Genomic DNA, 203 nt, shown 5'->3' with positions numbered 1-203 from the left:
CTCTTGCCGTTTACGGCCTTTTCCTCAAAACCGCGTGGAAGAGTGATATTTGGGTTCCGAAAAATTTCCAGCAGATGCCGAGGCGGGGATCCCAACGGAGGTACTGCAGGAGGAGGTGGCTGTGGAGAAGCCGGCAGTGCCTGAAACGCCCTCGAAGGGTCTGGAAGAGGAGGACGTGAAAGATTCGGGGAACGGTGGCCAGG

The 203-nt window shown here is 57.6% G+C and overlaps 1 protein-coding gene across 1 annotated transcript in view; it reads left to right on the top strand.

Moving 5' to 3' along the window:
• LOC103925981 (zinc finger protein 746-like) overlaps positions 1-194 on the top strand; it is a gene marked incomplete at its 3' end in the record, with an annotated part of 6530 nt that extends 6336 nt beyond the window's left edge. Inside the window, exon 7 of the mRNA XM_009334790.1 lies at positions 72-194. Coding sequence (XP_009333065.1) covers positions 72-194 — 123 coding nt within the window. The remainder of the gene's footprint in view (positions 1-71) is intronic.
• Positions 195-203: the final 9 nt, after the last annotated feature.

The sequence above is a fragment of the Pygoscelis adeliae genome, unplaced genomic scaffold (genome assembly GCF_000699105.1).
Source record: "Pygoscelis adeliae isolate BGI_AS28 unplaced genomic scaffold, ASM69910v1 Scaffold702, whole genome shotgun sequence".
Taxonomy (NCBI): domain Eukaryota; kingdom Metazoa; phylum Chordata; class Aves; order Sphenisciformes; family Spheniscidae; genus Pygoscelis; species Pygoscelis adeliae.
The sequence above is the reverse complement of the archived record's forward strand: the minus strand, read 5'-3'. Positions and strand labels throughout refer to the sequence as shown.